This window comes from Mustela lutreola, chromosome 5 (assembly GCF_030435805.1).
Source record: "Mustela lutreola isolate mMusLut2 chromosome 5, mMusLut2.pri, whole genome shotgun sequence".
Taxonomy (NCBI): domain Eukaryota; kingdom Metazoa; phylum Chordata; class Mammalia; order Carnivora; family Mustelidae; genus Mustela; species Mustela lutreola.
Genome location: NC_081294.1, coordinates 26,640,199 through 26,662,343, shown reverse-complemented (window position 1 = coordinate 26,662,343; position 22,145 = coordinate 26,640,199). Strand labels below are relative to the sequence as shown.

Genomic DNA, 22,145 nt, shown 5'->3' with positions numbered 1-22,145 from the left:
AAACCTCTCCAGGCCCCTATTCAAAGCCATGGACCCATTTAATTCTAAAACATTTTGTAGTGGGAAAGGAGGACTCAATCCCATTTCAAGAGGAGATGAACAACACTGTATTGCAAATGTGTGCTCCCTGTTTGCACTGTTGGAGCTAATCATAATAAAGACATCTACATTTTACAGTTTGGTTTCTAGATACTTGTTCCAGAAGGCAGAATGCAGATAACATAATGTCCATTCTGGAAGGACCACTCATTCAGGTTTTTAACCAGAATTCCTTCTGTGTGACCTCCAGTTCTATGTTACATTGAACTATGTGGCATCTTCTGATTATTTTTTCTCCTCTTCAGATCCTCAGAATGTCCTTTATTAATTTCCTTCTTTCTCTTTAATTTTTGATTCATCACTGTTATGTAGTCGTTATAAGGAACCTGCACAGATTCTAATATAGACACTAATATTCTTATTGGCACTGTAGACAACAAAAATGATAATAAAAAGGTCTTCCCTTATCACTGAAAAGGTCACTCTGGGATTTTTTACCTAAACTTGTCCCTGTTCTACATCAGTGTTCCAGGTCCTGTGGAGGCGGAGTTCAGGAGAGAGCAGTGACTTGCCCAGGAGGTCTCTGTGACTGGAAGAAAAGGCCCACACCCACTGCCCCCTGCAACAGCCACCCTTGTTGTCACTGGGTCGCTGGGAACTGGGACCTGGTAAGAGTCAATTACATTCCCTTCTATTTATTTTAGTCTTTTAAAAAATAGCATTGTTTTGTTTTGATTTCAAAGGTAAGATATATTCATTGTCAATGTTCAGCATCTCCACTGGTTTATAGAGGGTTTCTGTGCATTTTAGTTCTGGTACTCTTCTGCCATTAATACCTCTAAATCTGCTAGAAGTTCATCCTTAGCTGATGTGTGGCCAGTGTTTATGTCATGAACTCAGAAGAGAAAGGTTCAAATACTGTCAGAAGACAACAGATCAAATACCAATATTATCCCAGAGGCAGAAAGCCTAAGGAAAGACAGTTTTGGGTCCCAGCACCTTGGATCCTGGGGCTTGTCCTGAAGCAATCAAGAGTGGATACACCCTGCAGCTTGAGGCTTAGCCTGATTTTGTGAGTTTCAGATCTTGTCAAACCACAGATCAGCTTGCCAGATAGCCAGCCTGTTGGATGGAGAGACAAACAAAAAATTAAACTGCAAATAGGGAAAAGATTTATTGTTGTCACAAAGTTTAGTTGTTATGTAAATAACTGTATCCGTGACACTGAAAACGAAGAAAATTCTACCATAGACAGTTTCTGCCATCAATCTGATGGGTCATATCCTGGATTCTCTAGAAAATACAGTCTTAAGGCCAAATCTGATACCACGTCAAGGAAGTGGAGGTGATAGGAAAGAGGAAGGAGACAGGAAAGGAGGGGAATTGAATATAAGGTGGTACGTTACCAGACTGACCTCTTGTCTTAAATGACTGCTGTTCGGGGTCAGGGACAACTGGTTGCTCTTAAAAGAAGGTCTTCTAAAACCTGTGTGAACTACTGCCTCTTAGGGTAGTTTGTCTGGGAGCAGGAAGGGAGGAGATGACCCTATTGGCTCCTATCTCTGGGGATTGTGGGTAAAAAGTGTCCTCTCAGATGACTAATATCCCCTGTCATCCTGGGTTATTCACGTGTGGGCAATGGGAAGACCCCACCATGTCTCATGTCTCAACAAGAAAAGCCCAGAGTCGGGAGGTGAGAGGCACACAGCATGGACATGGGAGGTGCAGGCCCATGGGTTGGGCTGTGCTTTCATGAAGCTGGTTACCACCTCAGTGGGGACGGATCAAAGGCCAACGGCTGGAAGACGGGGAGCCATGAGGATCTGATATACAAATCCCTCAACCATTAATATTTTTAAAGTGCCTTGTTCTTGTGTATTTTGATTATTCTGACACAGGCCATCATAGTATTTTGCTGCACATAATGCCCTCGGATATTTTGCAGCTGCTATATCCTTATTGATCGGCATTGTTCAGAACGCTGTGGTGGCTCCTGCACGCCCATGATCAGTTCACTTGCTGGCATGTGGTCTTGGAAAAGGCTTCTGCTGGTACATCCAACTCAAGGTTGTGCTGGTCTCTGGATATCACCCACTCAAAGCCAGGAAGAACAAGATGATTCATTATTGCTAAAGGGACATTGCACATGAATCATTTACCCTGCAAAAATATTTTTTAAATGCACTGTTTATTATTTTCATAGCTTGAAAAAATGCCCAGGAGGCAAAGAAGAATGATGTCAACCACTTCATTAGATAGCCAGCGCACGTAGTACCTTCTGTGAATTCCCTATTTCTACTGGCATCTAATACTGCTTCCTGATGAATGACCGAAAGAGACACTGGTGTCACGTGCAATTGTAATTTTTTCATGTAAATGTAATTTAATCACTTTATATTTCGGCATCTCACAGTATCTCCCTCAGAAAATTACTTCATTTCTCTTTTCACTAGAAATTCAGTTACTCTAAAACTGAATTTCTTCATCCATCATTGATTTCAGAACCTGAGAAGATAATACCTAGTGAATAAATGCATGTTGCAGATTAGGCTCCTCAAAAATACCCTGGGAAGTGCCTGGAGGGCTCAGTTGGTTAAGCCTCTGCCTTTGGCTCAGGTCGTGATCCCAGAGTCTGAGGATTGAACCCTATGTCAGGCTCCCCCCTCAGCAGGGAGTCTGCTTCTCCATCAGACCATCCCCCGAGTAGTACTCTCTCTCTCTCTCTCTCTCTCTCTCAAATAAATAAATAAAACCTTTAAAAAAATATATCCTGGAACCATGGATAACAATATAAGGATCACGAACCAAATCACATGTGATCCTTAGAAGATAATTGATGTAACATAAACTATCATGAACATGTTAAAAATTTGGGCCCCCTTCAGGAATACAAAATCCCACAGAAGATTAACAACTACAGATGGACATGTGTAAGTCTGTCAATTCCCTGAGGCTCTAGTACCTCGTTCTTCATTGTAAAGGAAAGCTGACCAATATTCTTTCTGGCAGGAAAGATAATGATAGACCAGCAAATGTTACAGTAATGATGTGTGAAGCATATCCTGCTCTTAGGGAACTCACTGAGAAGATGAAATTGTCAAAAACAGCCCACTTTGCTATAAGAATGCAGTCTGCTTCTCATTTTGGCACTCAGGTAGCATCCAGGTTGCAAAATGAGATTTTGTATGGTTGTTGTTCTTCAATTTCCAGCACATTTTTTCAATTATAATCATCTTCTGGAGTTAGAGCAGAAAGCATTAAAATCATGGAAAAACTTAAAATACATAAACTCACCCAACAGTTCTACCTATAACAATTTTTCCCACAAATATACCATCAAACATAATCCTAGCTGACGATAAAGATGTTCATTGCCATAGTGTTTGTAATAGCAATTCCTAAAAATAACGTAATATCCTCTGATAGAACTGGTCAGTCTATTAATTTGTTATAGTTCATCCCTTTTAAGAATGAGGTAGACTCATATTTCTGAGTTGTAAAACTTACTAACAACAGAAGTTCAAAATTTCTTTAGAGTGAGTTAGAGGTAACTGCCTCCTGGAAGTGGACATGAGTTAAAGTTTCCCTGGAAGAGCCATGGGTCAGAAAGTCATCAGTTGTGCATGTCAAAGATGAGGGGACTTGAAGGGTGGCCAGCACCTACCAAGCCAGCCTTTGGGATTGCTCTTGACCTCCAGTTCCTATAATTAAGTGAAAAAGGCCAATTGTTAGAGTGCAAGTAACACATGCAGATGGGTTGAACATATACATTTGCCTCTGTTCCCCAAACTGCATTAAATAGAAGAGGTGAAAATTAAAAGTGCCACAAATCCACAAAGACAAGAGAACAGGACACAATATCGTAGGAGTCAATAAAATTTTGGAAGCTAGAAGCAGATAGCCAAACTTAAAGTTGACTTAGCATGGTAGAGAAAGCCAAGAACTGTCCACAGCAGAGATTTTCTCTGAGGCAGCTGTTGGGGGTGACATGGGAGGGGGTTGGGGGTTGGGGGATGAGAGTTGGTTGAAAGTTTGTAAAGAGAGACATTTGGCTCTTAAGATCTTTCCTGACCACAGCATAGAAGTCTTCTTGCTGGAGAAGTAAACCATGATGGACCTTGGAATCAGTCATGATTGGTGAGGACAAAAGAACTTCTCTCACCATTGATTAAGTGAAAATATACACAGTACATACTGTCCTCCTTTCCTTGATAGAGCTCCACAAAGGCAGGGGACAGAGTTAGCCTCGAGAGAAAAAAAAAACCCCACACAACATAGATCTCTTCCCGATCACTTCATATAAAGCTACCTTTCAGTAAGTGCTGCCACCCATGAAACTTCTAGTCAGCTCACAGGTACCTCATCGTAAGTCAATAGCCTAGGATTACTGGACATTGAAAAAATTCTATCACACCAAAGACAAAATAACAAACAGAACAAAAGAAACCCCAAGGAACAGAAACCTTGAAAGAAACATCAAACTCCTCTCCCCCACCAACAAACTATATCTTTTCAGAGAAACAAGAGATGACATCCATGACCTAGCTTCCTAGTACAGCTATATAAAAAGACTATTCAGAGAATATAAGAAAAACTTAAAATTTTTTAGAATAACAAAAGTAAAAAAAGTAAATAGAAGGATTGGGAAAATAATGTGGAGAAATCTCTCAAGAAAAGGAGAACAAGCACAAACAGAAAATATGAAAGATAAGAAAAGTAGAGGATTAGACCAGGAGATACAATATCAAAATAATATTCCAAAAAGGGAGAATAGAGATGGGATAGAAATGAGGTGATGAAAGAAATAGTAGAAGAAAATTTTCAGATTAGGAAGACATGAGTCTCCATGCCCATTAAATGCTACAAGACAAAGAAAAGTCAGGAGAGAGGAGGGTGTTTCTATACCAGCAGAAGTAGCAAACAAATCTGACTTTCCATGGTTGTTACCATGACTGAACTCAAGGATATCTCCTGTGCACTTAGAACTGGGCCTACCATGCATTAGTAGTGAGTGCAAGAAAATTATTCAGTAAAGATGCTTACATTAGTTTTAAGACCTCTAGTGGTTCCTCCTCTTCATAGATCTCCATGCCATCCATGTTGGCTGAGTGGTAGTGAACCAGAGATTTATAGCTTCTCACAGGTGAATCTTTGCTAGTCACCTGCTGAACCCTGGGAATCAACATTTCCCAACAGGCCAGTTTAAGCTGAAGAGAAACCCGGGGCTCTGATTGAATAGGCATCCAGGACTGAATGAGACTGGCATGGAGTTCAGCTAATCAGCGTTAGCCCCATCCTTATTTTGGGATGCTCAGTTCTACACCAAGATTCCCTATTGTTGCTGGTTCCAAAAGAAGCGGAACTGAGTATGGAGAAAGGTGTAGCTTCTCTCTAAACCCCCAAACTCACAGTATTACTACCATTAACAAAACCCAAATTAGCCACCATGGTTCCTGCTTAATCCTCCAATAAAGTACAACATAAATTCATGCATCTTCTTTACTCACAAGTCATTTTCTTTGAGTAATAAATGCATAGACAGTGACCTCTCTGCTTATTTTTGTGCTTGGCTTGGAATTAGTTCTTCCATCTTCATCTGTTCTGCCCAAGAGGGCCTAGAGCACTTCAGCACCCAGTACCAGCCCAGCCTGGCTCCATCAGACCCTTAGGAGAAAAGAGCAGGAAAGGAAGTCATTTACTTTATCTAACAGCATTATTTTACAGAGAAAGAAAGTGAGAAGTTGAGTAAATGATCCAGGACAATGTAAAGTAAGTGGAAAAGCCCATCTCTGGCATCCTGGTCCAGGACTCTTTGCCAGATTCTGGCTGATTAACTTCCCTTGTTCTTCCCACTGGCCTCTGTTGCAGAGCTCAGTAGTTGTTTCTTACTGGTTTCTGCCCTCTTGGAGGTTTTGATTATAAAAGAAAGAAAAGGCTAAAAGTAATAAAACACGAAATAGATGCTAATCATTAGAGTATCTGGGGTCCACAATAGCCAAAATGTGGAAGCAACCCACGTATCCATTGATTGATGAATGGGTAAACAAAGTGTGGTATAAACAGACAATGGAATATCATTCCACCTTAAATGAAATTCTGGCACTTGCTATAATATACAGGAATCTTGGAGACTTTACACTAATTGAAATCAGCAAGGACCAAAGAACAAATATCATATGATCCCACTTAGATGAGGTATCTACAAAGGTCAAATTCATAGATACAAAAAATAGAATGGTGGTTGCCAGGGGTTAAGACTAGGGCTGGGAGATGGAGGAGTTCTTATTTAATGGAAACAGTGTTTCAATTTGGAAAGATGAGAAAGTTCTAGAGATGGATAGAGGTGATGATTGCACAACAGTGAGAATGCACTCTTAAGGCACTGGATACTGTACTTAAAAACAGTTTAAAAAGTGGATTTTATGTTCTGCAGATATACACAATAAAAAGACTTTTTTTTTTTTTTAAGAGTATATGTGCTAAGTACAGACAAAGGTTCTCACAGCCCCAGAAATCACAGGCCACTTTTGCAGGCCAGAGAACTCCCTTTGGCTTATGGGCAGCTGCTTCACGACATTGTGGTGCCCTCTTGCCTGTGTGGCTTGAGGCCACAACAAGATCAAGCTGGGCCCATTCCACGTTCTCTCTCCAACCCTCCATGGTTTTCCTCTCTCATTTCTCTTTCCTCACATCTGATTCCCAGCCCCAAGTCAAAATGAGTGCAGAGAAGCTGGATTTCTGAGGCACCAGGACCTAGACATGAAATTTTGTTCTATTTTTTTCCTGCTGTTCCACCTTTGTCTACATTCTTCAGGGAACCCCATAGTAAATTAAGCCGAATTCAGTCCACAGTCAGTAGTGTAGACTCCTCCTCAATTCACATTTCCAGATGACTAGTGCTTTATGCCCTGACTCCTTCGAGACAATTCCTGGTCATGGAGACTTTCCCCTGCTTGAGCACAGTGGCGTTAGCAATCCTGTCGTGCCGTGGGGAAGACTTGTGACTCTCTGCATGCCCCTCTCTTTCAGTGCACCGCTTCCTGTGGGGGTGGCTTTCAGAAGAGGACCGTCCATTGTGTCTCCTCAGAGGACAATACGACTGAAGACCAATGCCTGTGTGATCACGAGCCCAAACCTCCAGAATTCCGAAAATGTGGCCAAGAGGCCTGCAAGAAGCGTGACGGTGGGTGAATGGATGACTGCTGGGCGGGGTGAGAGCTTTTCATAAATAAGGTGTCCCGTGTGAATTCATTGTGGATGGTTTTAGTCCCCTTTGGTGCCAGGAATCTTCATGCTGAAGAGGCCAGCCAGCTCCACTCAAAGCAAGCTATCACTTTGGTGAGGTTTGACTCTAACTCCTTGAGGGGTTATCTCCTATGTTTTCCTGCCTCGGAGCGCACTCAGATTGATGTCATCCTGCACAGATGAGGATCTCTTCTGCTTTGTCAGAAAAGTCTGAGAGACGTGCCCGTCCTTCTCAGGAAACCAGTCAGGGGCTGAGCGGCCCTCCCTGTCAATGCCGCACCGCCGGCTTAGCTCAGGCGCCACAGAAACAGCTCTGAGGTGCAGATTCGGTGCAAGGGATCCATTTTGGAAAAGCTCCTGAGGGAGACCCTGAGGGGAGTAGGGGCAGCAGGACAGAAGAGGGAGAAATCACAGCCAGGCCGCTGCTTCAGCCTGGTCCCACGGGAGAGCTCCGGGGGGTAATTGTGCGTCAGAGCCGTCTGCTCCTGAGGTCCTGGAGCTGGACTTTCACGCTCCCACACTTTTCAGCCACAGGCCAAGGGCCACCCCAGGGGAAGGAAATTCGCAGGTTAAAAGCTCTCCACATGGAGAGACAAATGAGCTCCAGCAGACACTGCGGGCACTCCTCCAAAAGAGCCAGCGTCTCTGGGTGTTAGCAGCTGAAGAACAGGGATGCTGGCACTGGGGAAGGGGGTCGGGGGTGACACATGAAAGTGGACCAACAAATCTGAGGAGGGAGACCTGAGCAGGGGAGCATCCGTGTCGTCTGCTACATCCAACCTCCACTTTCAGAAAGCTTCCCAGGTTGAATGACCTGTGGTCACCTTCGTCATGTTAAGTGTGTTGAACTCCAACCTGGAAAGGTTAAGGGCTGATGGCAGAGCCGGAGTCTCAGGCCAGGTCGCCTTCTCTTCACAGGCCTTGCTCTCTCGGGGGTGGAAGGAATCCAGTGTTGGAATCAGACAGCAATGGGTGTGGGTCCCCTAGCAGCCCCTTTCTATCTCTGTGACCTTGGCAAGTTATGTAATGCTCTGAGCCTGTTTCCTTTTGGCTCTAAGGAGAATAATAACACAGGCCTTGTAGAGGTATTGTGAAGATTTTAAATAGCAGGTATTGAGTGGGTTTGAAAAGAAAAAATTCCATCAACAAACCAGTTCGATTACCTCCCTCGGGCACCTTACTTCATTTCAATAGACTAACAGTTTTCTGAATAGGTCCGAGCATGAATTCTAATGTCTATTCCATTGGTGTCTGGGGCTTCACTGATATGTGAGGGTTTTTTAAATTAAATTAAAAACCTAGAGAGAAGGTTTTTAGGTAGGGAGAGAGGATTTTTTTGATAGTTAACATCCATTATAAAGTAGAGAATGCCTCTTTTAGATGTAGTCCTGAGATCGGGATTTAGAGGGTCAGGCTGAATTTACTCTGCCCCTCGTTCAAGAGCTGACTACTAGACAGCAGCACCTCAGAGAAAAATCTTGAAAACCATCACGTTGGTGGTCCCCAGTGGTAGCCGTGTTCTGAAGATTCTTCAGGATGAGAGGTAGTGAAGGCTGCGGTCTGTGAATCTATTTCTTGCCTCCTTCCAAGGACTGAGGGGGCGGGTATTCCACAGAGACCACCATTAGAGTTCGTACCCGAGAAGATTTTCCCTAGAGGTTGCTTGTTGGCAAATCGTGCTCTTCCTCAGCACATATTTGCTAGACCCTGACCAACTCCATGTAAACATAATGTCAGTCAAGAAACAAAGCCGCAACCCAGCAACACTGAGTAGGGAAGTAAGGATGTTATAAGAGTTCTTGGAAAGGCATTGACTGCAAACTGGGGAGAGCAGGGAAGGCCTGTGGAGGAAGTGAAGGATGAGGAGACGGGTCAGGCAGGCAGGAGGTTCCTGGAGAGACTTTCGGTTTCTGCAGTAAGCAGGAAGAATACAAGGTCATGGCGCAGAAGCCTAACTCAAGCTCTCTGAAGGTCAAGGGAAGTTAGAAAAGGTAGGACTGAAGGGGAAAGCTGGAGCTTAGGAAACATGCCAATGAGTTTGGACTTTATCTTCAGGGCAGAAGGGGCAAAGGGGCACTGGAATATTCTAGACAAGGGTGTGGAGATGAGAACATCATGCTGGATGCCACTGAAAGGTAGACAAGGAAGACTACTCTGTAGACACAGCTGTCCCCCACACCAGAGACAGATGTGATATAAGCTGGTGTGGTAGACATGCAGGTGGAGAGAAGGAAGTAGATTCAAGAGCCAATGGACAGGGAGATGTGGCAGGACTCTGTTCTAGGGGGAAGATGAGAGAGGATGAGCCCAGATTTCCAACGTGGGCCACTGAATAGAGGAAGCTACCATTCATTGGTTGTCCTATGCCCAGAGTGGGTTTGGGAATGAAGAAAAGAAATGAGTTCTGTTTGGGATGTGTTTGTTGATAGGCCCATGAATCATTTAGGTAGGAGTGCCTTGTGATTGGTTTCCTACACAGATGGGAAGACCACGAGGGGGTTTTGAGCTGGAAATTCTGAATGCAATACACTGAGGGAGAAAATGTTGTGGAAGTGATTATCATGTGCAGTTACTTTCCGAACAAATTACATTTGAGGATGGCCATCATGGACCTTACTTGAAACTCTTAAGAAAAGTGCTAGGGTTTATTTTCAGAGGTGTAACTAAGTTTTAGTTTTCCAGATTCTTACTACTCAAAATGTGGTCTGTGGACTGGCTGCCTTGGCCTCGCCTGGGAGCTTGTTAGATGTGCAGGAGCTCAGGCCTCACTGCAGACCTGCTGAATCAGAATCTGCATTTAAACAAGATTCCCAGGTGATTTGCGCACATGAATGTTTGAGAAGCCAAAGGGCAAATTTGAGAACCTCTTCCTTTCATGTCATCTCATAACCTTCTATTGTACCATGTTTTTAAAATGTTAAGGTTCTAGAACCCATCAGTGTTGTGTTGATTTTTACAAAATTGAAGCCGCAATATAGGCCTCATTGACCACGTCCAGTGTTATGGGCTCTTATTTTTAAATTCTACGTAGATTTTTTTTTTTCAAGATTTTATTTATTTGAGAGAGAGAGAAAGAATGAGAAAGAGCATGAGAAGGGGGAGGGTCAGAGAGAGAAGCACACTCCCTGCCAAGCAGGGAGTCTGATGAGGGACTCGATCCTGGGACTCCAAGGTCATGGCCTGAGAGGAAGGCAGTCACCCAACCAACGGAGCCACCCAGGCACCCTAAGTAGATGGTCTTTAACTGTTTGATTGCTGGACAGTGCAATCTTCAATAATCAGAACCAGGTTAAATGCATACTTGGTATGACTTCTCTTGAAATCTCACACTGAGAAGATGATGACTAACAGCTGGCTGGCAACAGATATAAATAGCAATGAATTCCACTCATCAACAATTATCAGGGCAACAAAAGTTAATTACGAGCTTCTCTTGAAGGCCGAGCCATGCTTACTCATATAGAAACAACATGAAGAGTAGCATCAAGAAATTCCTTGATTTTAAAAACCCACCACCCACTCTTACCCCAATGTCCTCTAAAATGCTTTGAAAGTAAGGCATTTAGTGCCCGGAATCTTGTCAGCCAGCCAGCCAGCACAATAAACATATGCCCTGTGTCCATCTTATAATATCAGATATGAATTCCACGTAAAGTTTGCTTTCCTCCAGGCCATTTTATTTCCTTTACATGCCATCTAAGTTGTTAATGGTTTAAATTCTAAATCAGAACTACCATTTCCATAGTAGAGAGTACATAGTAAAACCCTAAGTAGGTTAAGATATTTTTTAATTTATCCAGAAATATTTACTATATTCTAGGCATTACATTCATAATGATTAAAAAACAAAAGCAAAACTCATATACACCACTATTCCTAGGTTGGTTGTTGTTTTTTTGTTTTGTTTTAAATTTAAGGAATAAGGGGTAGAGAAGGCAAGAAAAAGAATAAAGAAAGTAATAAGGACAGTACATAGACCCCGAGTTGGTACAAATGAACATTTGAGTCAGCAAACTTTCTATTCTGGAATATTCTTTCAGATGAATAGGATTTCATGTTTTCATTTATTCAGCAAATATAAAGGATCACAAGATACGTCCTAGACAAGTGCTTAAAAACTGAGGCTACAGGGGCGCCTGGGTGGCTCAGTGGGTTAAGCCGCTGCCTTCGGCTCAGGTCATGATCTCAGGGTCCTGGGATTGAGTCCCGCATCGGGCTCTCTGCTCGGTGGGGGGCCTGCTTCCCTCTCTCTCTCTCTCTCTGCCTGCCTCTCTGCCTACTTGTCCTACTTGAGATTTCTCTGTCAAGTAAATAAAATCTTAAAAAAAAAAAAAAAAAAAAAAAACCTGAGACTCCAGAAATAAGTAAAATACAGCTCTTGGCCTCAAAGAACCCAAACTCTTACAGAAACTGTATTTGTCAGCAATATTGAAATTGTTTTTCAACTTTCTTTTGTGGGCAAAACATTATCCTTTCAGCCTAGACACAGCTGACCACAAAGAAACAAGCTTTTAACTGTCCCTTTAAATTTCCAAGCTTGGTTTCTATTGAACAGGCAGAGCCAAATTAGGATCTCCTCTCCAAGTTGCCCCTAATTACAAGCATTGTGTGTGCTTCGGCTGGGATCCAGTGTGCTGATGAACACAACAAGCCTTCATTGTTTTATAATAAGAAAGAGAACTGTGCAGTCAAGCCATGCCACGATGTTGGGCTCATGTCATTGTCTAAATGAGCTGCTCAACATGGGCCTGGAACACAGGCTCCCCATTTAGGCCACCACATCCGTTCTTCCTTCGAGTACCCCACTCTCAAGCAGGAGAGCCCAGGACCCAGCATGCTCCCACGACTCTGAGGACCATTGAAAAGCAGGCTTCCTTCTTTCATGGTTCAGGCAAGATTAGGCAAGAACACAAGGCATGGTTGAGCCTCCGTCTGTCCCATGCGTGTCACCTAACCTGACAGCTGGGGGCCTGTGTGGAGCCAGGGAAGAGGTTGTGTTCAAGGAAGACCTGTCCATGTGGCCCCTTTCCCACCCCATCTCCCATCGCCAGTACAAGAGCTTCATTCCCTTGGTGGCATCCTGGGAACCTTCCCTGAAGCAACATTCGGAACCCAGTCACAACTTCATATCAGCTATGCAGCATGGGGCCAGTTACTAAGACTTTTCAGAACCCTCAGTTTTTAAAAGAAGAGCCATACCTATAAGTACATTTCTAGGTAGATCAAATGAAATAGTACAGAGGAAGTATGTGACCTGCTGTGGGGTGAGTGCACGATCTGTTGTATTTCAGTTATGATTATTGTCATAGGGAGAGGCGCATTACTGTCTCGGGGCTACCGTACCCAGCTACCAAGAGCTACAGAGCTGAAAGCAACAAAAATGTGTTTTCACACTTCTGGAGGCCAGAAGCTCAAAATCAAAGTCTTGATAGGGCCATGCTCTCTGTCTTAGCCTCCCTTCGTTGCTGACAGTCCCTGGCTCTACTTGGCATGTGGCTGGGTCACTTCAGTCTCTCGCTCTGTCCGCACAGGGCCAGCTTCCCTCTGATGTCAGGGTCTTCCCGTGGCTTTCTCTTCACTGTGTGTGCTGGTCTCTCCTCCTCTTCTTATAATGACACTAGTCATTATTAAGGAATAAGGGCCCACGCTATTGTGACCTCATCTTATTTTATATCATTATTATACCTTCAAAGAACTGTTTCCATGTGGGGCCCCTAGGTGGCTCAATCGTTAAGCATCTGTCTTCAGCTCAGATCATGATCCCAGGTTCCTGGGACTGAGCCCCACATCAGACTCCTTGCTCAGTGGGAAGCCTGCTTCTCCCTCTCCCACACCCCCTTCTTGTGTTGCCTCTCTCTCTCTCTCTCTCTTTCTGTCAAATAAATAAAATCTTTAAAAAGAGAAAAAGAAAAACATTTCTACATAAGGTCACATTCACATTCGCCACTGCCACTTTGGGGGACACTTAAACTTTGGAGGATGCAGTTCAGCCCACAACAGGTAAGAACTTTGGGAACCTCTAGGAAGCCTTTTTTAGAATGGTAGACACCCTCGAGAGATCATACTAGAGCCTTAGCAGAAAAGGCTCATACCACCATTTACAGAACAGTTCAAGATAGAATGTAGTACCATGTTTGAGCAAATATTACATAATAATACAAGTTTGGAGACTGAAACAGCAGGGATCCATGTGAGCCAGCATGGCCAAAAGAAGCTTCATGAAGAGATGGAAGGCAGGCTGACTTTTGACACTGCCTCTGTCTTCTTCCTCTCCTGAAGTAGCCCCAGAGCACTCCCATACTCACGTCAGGGAGTTGTGGGGCAGAGAGCTATGCCGCCTGACTCTCCTCCAGCCACCACCCACAAGGGCTTCAGGAGATGCTGGTTAAGAAATTGCAGCAGGTCTGTGCCACCAGGCACCCATGCTGGTCCTGCTCCAAAGCCAGCATCCTAAAAAGGAATTCTCACCTCACTCTGAACAGCCACCCACACGATACCTGGCCCAGAAGTCATGGTAGGAATCCTTGGCTGAAACATGTACGCCTTCTGAAGCAGAGCACCTAAGAAACTTCCCTGTGGATTTTAGGAGCGATTGGATTTTGTAATAGGCTTAAAGAAGAGGCCTGAAGAAGAAAAGAATCCACAGTGAAGACCTTTTGGGTTCTACAAACACTGTGTGTTACCAAATCCCAACTGCTGTTTGAACCTGCAAACAAAATAGGACTCTGACAGCTAACCAAATACGTTTTTGTTTCTTCACAGAAAAACAAGGTGGTGTCAAGGGAATGATGAGCTCTGAGGAGATTAAAAGTTTTTTTTCTTTTTTTTCTTTTTTGCCTTCATGACCTGAGAGTGAAAAACAAAACAAGCAAACATAAAGAAGAAAAAATACCTTCATGGTTTTTGGATAAAGAGGACATTACTTCAATTTGTGAAAAAAGTTTTTCTTCAAAACTATTCAAATCTCTTCTGTAAAAAAGAAAAAGCAAGGCAACCAGAGCTCGGAGAGGCACTCAGGCAAACTTTGAAACAATTTCACTTTAGAGAAGGAAAATCTGCTCTTCAGGGCCTTAGTGAGTTCCTTCCAGCTCAAGAGTCCGTGGACTAGTCCGGTCTGAGTATCGCTCCCAGAATGTGTGTGCTGGTGGTCCCTGAGAAAGTCCCCACCTCATGGATAAAGAAATCAGGGCCAAGGGGGAGAAAAAACAATGAGGGACTTACTTGCTTAGACCTGTCAGAGTAGAACAAGGATTAGACTCTAGGTAGCTCGCTGGATGCTTGTTGTGGGAATTATCTACATATGTTTTGTTCTTTCACCTACACGGTCCATTTCTGGAGGGCAGTGATCACATTTCATACATCTGTATCCTCTGCTCAGAATCCGCTGGCTAGTCAGCTAGCTGGGTTATCATCTGGTGCTTTGAATGATATGACTGATAAAAGCATAAGCTCTAGAGTCAACATTGTCTCTGTTGAGCTCTGGCTATGCCCCTTACCAGCTGGGAAACATTGTGTAGGACCTTAACTTCTGTAGGGCTCACCATCTTCATTTGTAATAATGGAAAGACTCCTGTTGGCCTGATAGCCCTGCTGGGGAGATTACGGAAAGCAATGCTTGTGAAACATTGCATTCAACGATCACAGGAAAATACTGCAGAGCCAAACACCTCTAAACCCAGGGCCTTAAAACTACAATTATGGGTGGTTAGCTCAGCATCTGTGGGTCAGCTAAGGTTCGGCTAACCTTGGTTGGCCTTGGCTGCAAGCTGGAGGTTCTGTCTAGGTTTGCTCCCTGTGTCTCCCATCCTCCGCGGTCCACTAGCTGCACGAACAGGTCCTTCTCCTGGGGACAGAAGAAGCTCGTCAGGACAGGTTCACCACATTGCACTTCCCAAGGCCCTGTAGGGATCATCTCTACTGATACCACATTGTCCAAAGCAAGTATTAAACTGAAGCCAAAGTCAGGCTATGAAGTGTTCACCCCCCTGCCCAGGCCGCCATGGCAAGGGTAGGAACGTATATGGAGCTATGTTGCACAGGAGTGAAGCACTGTGACTGATAATTCTGTTTAACACAAACACTTTGTACCTTGTCTGTTCCATAATCACCATTCAGTGGGTGTCAACTACTATGAATTACTACGAAGCCTTTCTGGGTAGACCTGTAACATCTTCCATTCATATAAGTTGTGCTCATTCACTTACAAAGGATAATCTTTCTTTTTTTATGTTCTTTTTCTTATTTTTCTGTCCTTCCACAGATTTACTTTGTAGCAAGGACAACTTATCAACCAGTTTCTGCCAGACACTGAAAACCATGAAGAAATGTTCTGTACCCACTGTGAGGGCTCAGTGCTGCCTCACATGTTCCCAGACACACGTCATCCACACCCGAAGGCCAAGAAAGCCACAGTCACTCAAAAACCCCAAAGCATTCTAAGTCCAGAAGCAAGCCACCCCCCACCACAGACCACAGCTGCCTGCTGACTGACTCCCCCGTGTTCTAGCCCCAGGGACCACTTCATTGAAGTTTTTCGGGTTCAACTTTGGTTCAAAACGAAATCCAGTGTTTTATTCGCCACAGAATGGCTTTGCGGAAGGCATGGGATGACAGTGCTTGCTACTCCCTGATAGGCCGGTGAGATATCCAGGAAGTTCAGACACCTCCTGGGACAGGTTCTTGGGAAAGGTGCCAAATTAGGTAAGTCAGTGACTGATGTCTTTTCCCCCTTAAAAGTAAAAACAAAGACCCCAGGTTGTTCCCAGACTGCCTCAGGAGTATCTGGAAATAGAACCACATGCATCCAGGAAACAGTCTTGTTAATTTACCTTGGTGAAATCCTCCTTTGTTTCCTCCCTACTTGGGGAAGATGCTGTTTAATATGTCATGGAAGAGCTTTCAGGAATATTCCTTTAATTCATCCAGGTGAAGGCAACTTTCTTTAGTCAGTACACAACTGGGACAAGGAGAGAAGGTGCTGGCTGTATCACTCAGTCCCCGTAGACTCATCATCTGGGCTGTTAAGACTCCCATGATGGCCTGGAGACACGAGAAGAAGAGGAAAGAGGAAATGGTCAGAAACTATAGACTCTAACTAATAAAGGTAAGGGATTTAGCTTAATTATAGGGAAGACATTCTGACTCAAAGATAATTTCTATGGAAATTCTTAAAAAGGAAATGAACAGAAATTAATTTCTTGCCAGTGTAAGAAAAGAAACACAGACCTTTATACTTATCACTTTCTTGGCAAAGACCTTTCCTTTGGGGAAGAACAGAGGAGTCTTCCCATCTGACTTTTCCTCTCCAGCATGTTCCCTGCCTCAGTCATCAACTCAGAGGTCCAACTGTCTTTCTCTTACTGGGGGTTCACGTACAACTGCTGCCATAGTCAAATCCATGGTTGCAAGACACTCCTGCCTACCCCAGGACAGAAAATGGGGCTCAAGATCAAAATATTTCAGAGAACCAGGTAAACTGTATTAAGTACAAGAACTTAATACAAACTTCAGTCTTGAGAAAGAAAAAAAAAATACATAGCTCCAAGCGAGGTTAAATAGGACCCCAGTATACCCAGTAGTTAACTTTTGAAGGTCTGTCCCTTAGGGGAGCAGGCAAGTCAGAGGAGTCCAAAAAAGTGAAATGAAAGTGAAAATGCTTGTTCTGGATGTTCTCACCACTGATTAGGCAGCTGTGGTCTCAAATGCAAGGCAACTTTCCTGGTTTGCCAAGGGAGGCATTTACAGAGAGCGAGGATGGGGGGCGGGGATGGGGCCTTCAGGTCACAAGCAGCTTGGCTGAGGCTCATACACAAGTAGACTGCACTTACTGTTCCCCGCGGAGCACAGAGTCCCCTGGCTCCCGTGGATTACCTATCCGTTCAGCAGAATGGTGCTATTGAAAACCGGTGCTAATATCTAGAAGGGTGCAGAACTGATAGAAACACACAAATGGATGTACAAGTGGACGAGTCCATCCACGTCTGTCAAACATGTAACGGTATTGCCGGCCAATGCCAGTTCTATTGCTTGGACACTAGAAGCTTAACATTGTTAATATGATGTGCTTTTTATTTTTTTTTTTCAAGCCATTAATGTGTATTATTCTGGTAAACTCCTGTGGAAAATAAAATACTGAGGTTGGGATGGAACTTAAGAGAGAAGAAAAACAGGACAGAAACAGCCATGTTTACCTGAAGTGAGGGAGTTTATTTCCCGATGATGAGGTTCTTGTATTCTCTGTCTTTAAAGGCAAACACTGCTGGCTGATAACAGTCTCTGGTGACACGATGGTTTTAGAGAGGAGAGGCTTAAATGGTTAGTGACGTGAACGGTGAGGGAGAACCTGTTTTTTTCTAACGACGCAGTTTGCAAAGACTGTTCCTAGAGTGGAGTATGGACTTTCGGTGGCGGGGGGGGCACTGAGTGTCAGCCCCGGGCCCGAGTTATTTCACCCGGTACTGTACTAGCTATCAGAGGCTTATGCATGTCATCAGAGACCTGGATATGACCAGCCTTTCAAAACTCAGGAACAAACCCGGATCCCTAGTGATTCTCAGCAAACTCAACTAGGCCATATCCCCCAATATACAAAATGGGCCATGTTATTTATGACCCATGTGGTGAAGATGATAGATGTGTGAGGAGGTTCTGCCCAGAATCTCCATTCTAGGCCTTTCTCCAGTTTCTCAAAGACAAGAAATTAGCCCCTCATCATGCATCCCACACATTCCCTTCCTGTGTGGAGGCTGCCCTCTGGGATCGTTGTGTGGCCTCTGTCATTCTGGACTCCAGGCTAGAAATAGCCTTGCTGTTAGTCATCTGACACAGTCATTTCCTTGACAGTCACTCATCTTTGGATCCTCAGGGTTCAGACAGGTCCCTATGCTTGTAATCAGAGAGGGGAGACTCTGAAGATAAGAACCTAGAGAGTGTCTTTACCATTTCTTCGGTGCTCATGGGGGACAACACAAAAGCAACATCATTGGTTTACTTAACACACGTCCTCTCTTCTTCCCACCTTGAACAAGCAAGTGAGAGGTGTAGCAAAACACACTGGACACCCATCTGCCATGAACCAAGAGGCCACCACACGGTCTGATGCTTCGATATAGCAAGGTTCTCGAGGCAAGGTTGGTTTACACTGCCTTTCCCCTGGTAGAGTTCACTGTTCTCTGAAAAGTTGTGGGTTAATTTATTTCAAGGGACTAAGGAATACTTTTCTAGAAAAGGAAATCATTCTGTGGATACTACAGTTGCCTCCTTGTGGGAATGACTTGTTGTATGATGGCTTTTTTGGTGCAAGCAATCCAATGTGGTGCTTTCAGATGTTTAGTGAATTTTCTGGATAACTTCCATCAAGTTTCTGAAACCAGTTTGGGAGATTTACATTGTTTCAGACAATCATTTCCCAATCAATTGGCTTAAATCCTTCAAACCCTGAGAGCTACACATTGCTACCCCAGAGACTGCAGGTCTCAGCTCTTCTCCCTCTGACTTTCAGATGAAACCAGGGGACAGTATCTGGTGCTCAGTGACGACGATTCACTTTCAGGGGAGAAACCACATGACATGAACTGCCTGGTGCTATAACTTAGCCAACATATTTGATGCTACTCCTGTTTTGTTGTAAGGCTAATTCAGATATTGTTGTTATTAGTAGTAGAATTTTAAATTATGTCATATTAAAAAAAAAAAAACCCACATCATTGGCAGAGCTCAGTTCTTCCTCTGACTGTCCTCCAAAGTGCTTGTATGATGTGTATGGCCCAACCCATCCATTCTCCCTGCATCTCTGTGCTGTGCTGCTTTGCCAGGCCCACTTTAGGGGGTCCCTTGGTGGGGACCTCAGTACTTAAAACCTGATTGTAATCATAGCCTGCCATTGAGTGGCATTAATAAATGGCTAAACTCACTGATGTTTCCATGTGATTCATTTACTCCTGTAGTGAGACCCCCACCACCCACCAGTGTTAACGTGGGATTCAGCAACTGGAGGAGGAGGTTGCCAATTTCTTCCTCCCACACTCCATGAAGATTCCTTCCTCTTCCACCCTGAGCTCATTATGTCCCCGGATGAGTCACATCCCAGATGAGGTGGACCGTAGGTCTCTTCTCGTGAATGATTATACAACAGACATGATCCATCATAAGATGATCTGAACTGATGCACAGAATTCTCAGTGCCAGGTTCAGTGTAATCAGACTTGCAGCTCCCAGCAGAACCTACTTCCTCAATCTATCCAACCTATAGGCCTAACATTTAAGAGAAAGTAACCCACCTCTAGAGAATCTTGCTCTGGAAATCCAATCCTTTTCCCAAAATGGTACATAGCATAGCAAGTATGGCCAGCAAAGGTCAAATTTGGCCATGAGGACATGCAGTTTACTCAGCTGGAATGAGTAACACTGAGCCTGGCAAGAGTCAAGCAGCTGCAGGCCGTTCCTAGCATGTTCAGAGTCATACACAGGAGTCGTAGGAGTCATTTTTTGGTCAAGAAGACCTCACAGAGGGCCATGTACACCTCCTTGTTAAAAACTCTTATTTCTGTGATGACTAGGTAACTCCTATCCTACAAAACTCAGCTCAGATGCTGCCCACCCCCCGAGACCTACACTAACCCCGCCAGAAAGCCCGAGACACTCGTCTGCTCCCTCACCCTATTTTTCTCTAGAACAGCAGTTCTTAATCAGGAGTAATTTTTGTCCCTAGGAAACATTGGACAATGTCTGGAAACATTTTTAATTTTGACAGCTTGCGGGGTAGGAGGTTGGGGAGAGGGTGCTATAGGAATCTAGGAAGGAGAGGCCAAGATTGTTGCTAAACATTCCATGTGGCAGCCCCACCCCCAACAGAATTATCTGGTTAAAAATGTCAATAGTTTGAAGTTGAAAAACTGCGCTTAAACAATGATCACCCTGGCCTGAGTAGCAGCATTTCTGGGTTGAGTGAAACTGAGCTCTCCCTAAAATTCAGAACTCATGAAAGGACTGACGAGGTGGGTCAGGAACCTCTGAAGAAGAAAACATGTTTATCAGGATTCAAAGCACATCTCCTTGAAAAAGCATCTTAATGTTGCAGGAGAGAAAGAGTAGTGACCATCGCTCCAGAAAAGTCTTGAATCAGCCCCTGGGGGCTCAGGTGTCCAATCCTAGAGCCAGGGACAATAAACCAAAAGCAAATAAAATAGAAAAATGACATATTGAGGATTTGGAATAATCCTCCACCTCCAACTGAGTATTCTACCCAAACTGAACAGACATAAGTCATATCGAAATACTTTACTAAAGTATTACTAAATTACTTTACTGAAGTATTACTGAATTACTAGTGAATTACTTTACTAAAGGTGAGGCTGACCTGGAGACCATGCTTTGGATGCGGATAGAAAAGTGTTTTCCTATTCTTCTGTATACCTCCAAGTTTCTGGCTCAAGAAGGATGGGGTCAGAGAGATAGAGAGGGAGAGATGGATCAGTCAACCCATTAACCCGTTAAAAGTACCCATGGCCATTAAATGTCCACCAATAGCAGCATTCCCTCTTCCACTGGGAAGAGCTCTGGACAAGGGAATCACAAAAGTCCCCAAATCACGAAAGTCCCAAAACAATTCTTTTATGAAAGGTCCCAATACCACCAATACTGAGTCCTCTTGTTTCTACGGAAGAGAGGTAAGAGTAGCGAGTAGCATGAAGGTAAGAGGTGTGGGGGTGAGGGGAACAGAGAAGGCAATATCTAAAGATGTTCCTTTTCCATAATCATAAGTGAGGATATGACTTTTTTTTTTTTTTAAGATCACAAAGATAAGATGTGCCAGGCATAGTAAAAAACAAGACCGGAGAGAGGTTAATGAGAGAGTAGTCCTGCAACTGTGTTCATTCTCCAAACAAACATTGCCCACGCTTTCCCTAGACAAGACCAGGCCCCATCCTTTTGCTGGTACAGACTGGAACACCTCCATCTCCAGCTTTGTGGGTTGTTGCCCAGACAGGGGGTCCTCAGTGGTGGTGCCTGTAGCCTCTGCAATGATGGTCTATGGTGCCTGGGGTCAAGGTCATATCAAGGGATTCCTAAAGCAGCAGCACAGTCTGGCTGGAGCTGGGCATCGGGCATCAGCCAGCTGATGGCAATAGGGGAGGGGATGGCTCTTGCCTAAATGCCAATAAGAAACCACTGAGGTGTGGGAGAAAGTCATTAGGAGAATTAGTCCACAGGAGGGATTCTCTTGTTGTTCCCAAACGATCAGGAATTTACAGGATATGTAGGAGCAGATCCAGGTGAAAACTAACTCTTAAACCATCACTAATTATATTCTTAATTCCAGACACCAGGGACCTGCTTAACAATTCTTTTATGAACATGCTCCTCCTCCAGATGCAGCCGTTTGAAGAGGAGGAGAATATTTCTGTTATTTTGGTTCCTGGAACTTAGCTCACTGTCTAACACATAGTATTTGTTCAATAAAAATGTGTTGGTGTCAAGTGAAGGAGCTGGGATGACATATCAAAGTCTTAGCAACTGAGAGGTGAAAGATTATTCTGGAAGCTGAACTTGGTGATCCATTCAGAAACAACACAGAGAGCTAAACTAATCATGATAGCTAGTAATCAACAATTAATTATGGGCACTTGAAGTGTTCAAGCCATTTTTAGGAATGGTATTTGGGTGTCCTGTGAACTACCCTCTCATACAGGACCCAAGGGCTGAAACTAAGGAGCCCAGGGTTTCCACTTTACTAACACCTGATGCCCAGCTCTTTCTGAGGTCTTCCCAGTGTCTGAAGGGGAGGCAATGTGGTGGGAAGCGAACAGACTACACTGGGAGCAGAACGGGATGTAAATCTCTGTTCCACCGCCAGGTTGTAG

General features: G+C 44.0%; 1 protein-coding gene across 3 annotated transcripts in view; it reads left to right on the top strand.

Moving 5' to 3' along the window:
- The window catches only part of ADAMTS12 (ADAM metallopeptidase with thrombospondin type 1 motif 12), a 290,913-nt gene extending 271,718 nt beyond the window's left edge, over positions 1-19,195 (top strand). For all 3 annotated transcript variants that reach the window (XM_059173745.1, XM_059173743.1, XM_059173744.1), the window contains 3 exons: positions 564-707; positions 7,069-7,222; positions 15,545-19,195. In XM_059173745.1, coding sequence (XP_059029728.1) covers positions 564-707; positions 7,069-7,222; positions 15,545-15,723 — 477 coding nt within the window. In that variant the 3' untranslated portion in view covers positions 15,724-19,195. The remainder of the gene's footprint in view (positions 1-563; positions 708-7,068; positions 7,223-15,544) is intronic.
- Positions 19,196-22,145: the final 2,950 nt, after the last annotated feature.